Source organism: Myotis brandtii, unplaced genomic scaffold (assembly GCF_000412655.1).
Source record: "Myotis brandtii unplaced genomic scaffold, ASM41265v1 scaffold1733, whole genome shotgun sequence".
Taxonomy (NCBI): domain Eukaryota; kingdom Metazoa; phylum Chordata; class Mammalia; order Chiroptera; family Vespertilionidae; genus Myotis; species Myotis brandtii.
The window spans coordinates 604,465-608,114 of NW_005356400.1; the positions used below are offsets into that span (position 1 = coordinate 604,465).

Below are 3,650 nucleotides of genomic sequence, written 5' to 3' on the forward strand. Positions count from 1 at the left end.
CCATCCAGCTGAGGCTCACCCAGTGAGGCTCACCCAGTGTGGCTGACCCAGCGTGGCTGACCCAGCGAGGCTCACCCAGTGTGGCTGACCCAGCGTGGCCCACCCAGCGTGGCTCACCCAGCGTGGCTCACCCAGCGTGGCACCAGGAGACCACAGCTGCCGGGAACACTGTACCTTGATGGAGATGAGCCCAGCGATGAGGGGCAGGAACACCGTTTCCTCTCCGTCCCAGCTCTGCCTGCCGTTGACTTCGATTTTGCCTTTCAGCTTCCACCGCTGTCGGCCGTACTTCATGAAAATCTGGGGAGACACCACGGGCACGCGTCCTCACCTGCCTCCAGCCCCGAACACCGCCCTCCTTCCCCACCGTCCTCTCTCCCAAACTCCTGGGCTCCGAGCGTGGAGCCGATGCTGAGTGGGGAGACCTCGGGAGGGGGGTTCTTGTCTGGAAGGCCCGGGGTGGGAGCTCTTTCTTTAGTAAAGATCGTCGCCCCTACCCGTCTGCTCACATGTCCTGCTCCTTTCCCAGGCCAGTCCCACTTCCATAGGACAGCCAGGACTGACTCCCAGTCCCAGCCCGTACAGACGGTGGGCATCTGCTAAAATCTACTCAGCGGTCAGAGCAAGAGATAAGATGTCCCTTGCCCAGACGGCGTGGCTCAGTGGTTGAGCGTCGACCCATGAACCAGGAGGTCACGGTTCGATTCCCAGTCAGGGCACAGGCCGGGTTTGCAGGCTCGATCCCCAGTGTGGGGCGTGCAGGAGGCAGGCGATCCATGATTCTCTCTCATCATTGATGATTCTCTCTCTCTCTCTCTCCCTCTCCCTTCCTCTCTGAAATCAATAAAAACATTTATAATAAGCTGCAGAAGGGCCACTCTCCAGAGCATCTCAGCCATGAGGTCCTGCTTTGGCTCAACAAACTCCCATAAGCTTTTCTGTGTGCACGTTCCTGTGTCGACGGGGTCTTAGGAGAACGGAGGGGCGAAGGATCACAGTGTCTGCACGTCCCTCCCGAGAGCTCAGCAAAACAATAACAACGGTGACGGTAACAGTAATAACACAGCCATCGAGGCGCCTGCTAAACTCAGTGAGTCCAGACAGAAGCTACACAAGGGCCTGTGTTCCTCTCCAAATGTTCCTGTTGGCTTCATCCCCCCCAATAACAAGTGTAAAAATGAAACAGGAAATTTAAGGAGCAGAGTAATGAAGACCGAGCCCTCTCCCCCAGGCCTCCATCCCGACACCCGGCCACACACTGCACTTACTTCGTACTGGTCCCCGGGGCAGAGGCGCGCGAAGCCGGCCAGACCTGCAAAGGGCAAGCAGTCGGACGTGAGGTGCGGAACGCATTTCCCGCTTCACGACCCCACACACCGGCCCCTCGACACGCTCACGCGGAGGGTAGGACTTCTGGGAACTCGTGTAGTAATACTTGGGGCCTCTGTGGGGGGAGCTACTGGGGTGGCGTTTCTGTATGACTCTAAATGTTTTGGTATGGTGTCCTGGGCGGTATGCTCAGTGGTTAGAGTGCTGGCCCATGCACCGAAGGGTCATGGGTTCGATTCCCGGTCAAGGACACGTCCCAGGGGTTGCAGGCTCGATTCCCAGTAGGGGGTGTGCAGGAGGCAGCCGAGCCATGGTTCTCTCTCATCATTGATGTTTCTTTCTTTTTTTAAAAAAAATATTTTTTTATTGATGTCAGAGAGGAAGGGAGACTCATCATTGATGTTTCTATCTCTCCCTCTCCCTTCCTCTCTAAATAAAATTAAAAAAATCATGAGAGGGGCACACCAATAGGCAACGCCAAGGTTAAGGGAGGCCTAACAAAGCCCCCGCCGTGGCCACGACCGGCCAATAGGTGGCAGCAGCCGCCAGCGTGCTAGGGCCGCCACCCTGAAGTCCAGGGAGAACCAGGCGTCAAGAACACACGCCCGGTCCTTTCTGAGCCCCGCCCTGTGGGGTGGGCGCTGTCCTGGGCTGTGCACCTGCCAGACGGGCCTCCCGATCTCACTCAGAGGTGACACTGGGGAGCCTGCCTCCTCCCAGGCCGTGAGGGCACCCTTCCCACCCCCAGGCCTCCGGCGGTCTGACCCCAGGCGGCTGGGCCAGCGGTCGCTATTGCACCAAGTAGAGGGCACTGGCTCAGCCACCGTCTCCTCCAGGAGGCTGTGGGGACTCAAGGCCAAGGGCCCGCCACCCAGATGCACACAGCCTCGTGCGTGGCCAACAGCAGTAAGTTGGGTTTTTTGGGTTATTTTTCCATAGGTTTTTAGAGAGAGTGGAAGGGAGAAAGGGAGAGACAGAGAGAAACATCGATGTGAGAGAAACACATCGACTGGCTGCCTCCTGCACGCACCCCGACCAGGGCTGGGACCTGCAACTGAGGCCCATGCCCCTGACCAGAATCGAACCCGGGACCCTGCAGTCCGCCGGCCAATGCTCTATGCACTGAGCCAAACTGGTTCTTCACCCATCGTCTCATCTGCTGTCCCCTCTTCCCCCCTCCACAAGCCATCTGCGTTGGGGGGAAGGGGAAGTGTGCTGGGTGTGGCGGGCGGAAGTGGCGGCTGGGTCTGCGTGTTGTGAAATAGCCCCAGTTCGCGTCGGTGGGTGTGTGGGGCGGCTCTTTTTCCCAGAATGAACAACAGATAAGCAGGTCGCTCATGGCAACGCTGGGGGTTTCCTGGCAGCGGGAGGGCTCCCTTATCGAGGGGGGGCCGTTTCCGTGGGGCGTCCCCAGGAAGCCTGCCCAGCTGCGCGTTGGGGTTTTGTGTGAGATGAGGGAAGTGAACCTCGATGAATCTACAATGATAAAGGGGGAGCGGCCCCAGGCCTGAGAGACCCCCCGAGAGAAGCTAAGGAGGGAGGACAGCGGGGCAGGGACAGGGTGCAGGTGTGGGAGCCACAGAGGGGTCTCCGTCCCCGACAGGCAGCCCACGGCCGGGACGCTGATGACAGGGTGGCCAGGTCCCCAGGGGAGGGAGGTCTGGCCCAGCACCCCCAGACCAGCAGCCCTGCAGCTCCAGACCAGATGGGCGGGCCCCTTGGCTGCCACCCGCTCCCAGGTCCCCTCCTGGGAGCAACCGTGTGTCGTGCCCACTCAGCTGCCTCAGGACGTCCGATCCCACAGGCTGTGGCGGGACGTCCTGAGAGCCAAGGGCCCTGGGACTCAGTTCCTTTGTTGTTGTTAATCTCACCCGGGGATATTTTCCCATTGATGTTTAGGGAGAGTGGGGGGGAGAGGGAGAGACAGAGAGAAACATCCATGTGAGAGAAACACATGGACTGGTTGCCTCCTGCACGCACCCCGACCAGGGCCCGGGCCGGGGAGGAGCCTGCAACCCAGGTACGTGCCCTTGACTAGAATTGAACCCAGGACCCTTCGGTCCACAGGCAGACCTCTGTCCGCTGAGCCACACCGGCCAGGGCTAGGATTCGGTTTCAATGAACAGGCGCGGGAGGGCTGAGCAGGGATACAGGAACAGCGTGGCCGAGAATACCTTTCATCCGGATGCAGAACTCGCCCAGCAGGCTCTCCAGCTCCACCTCGATGGTGCACATGTTCTGTGAGGGGACAGGGGCGGGGACGGCGCTGGTCAGGGCTGGGCAGCTTCCGGTCAGCCCAGAGCCCCTGGCGCTCGCACGGC

General features: G+C 60.1%; 1 protein-coding gene across 1 annotated transcript in view; it reads right to left on the bottom strand.

The window, feature by feature from the left end:
- The window catches only part of FAM65B (family with sequence similarity 65, member B), a 31,906-nt gene that overhangs the window by 18,755 nt on the left and 9,501 nt on the right, over positions 1-3,650 (bottom strand). The window contains exons 7-9 of the mRNA XM_014537144.1: positions 3,504-3,567; positions 1,269-1,312; positions 104-300 (exon numbers count right to left, since the gene is read on the bottom strand). Coding sequence (XP_014392630.1) covers positions 104-300; positions 1,269-1,312; positions 3,504-3,567 — 305 coding nt within the window. The remainder of the gene's footprint in view (positions 1-103; positions 301-1,268; positions 1,313-3,503; positions 3,568-3,650) is intronic.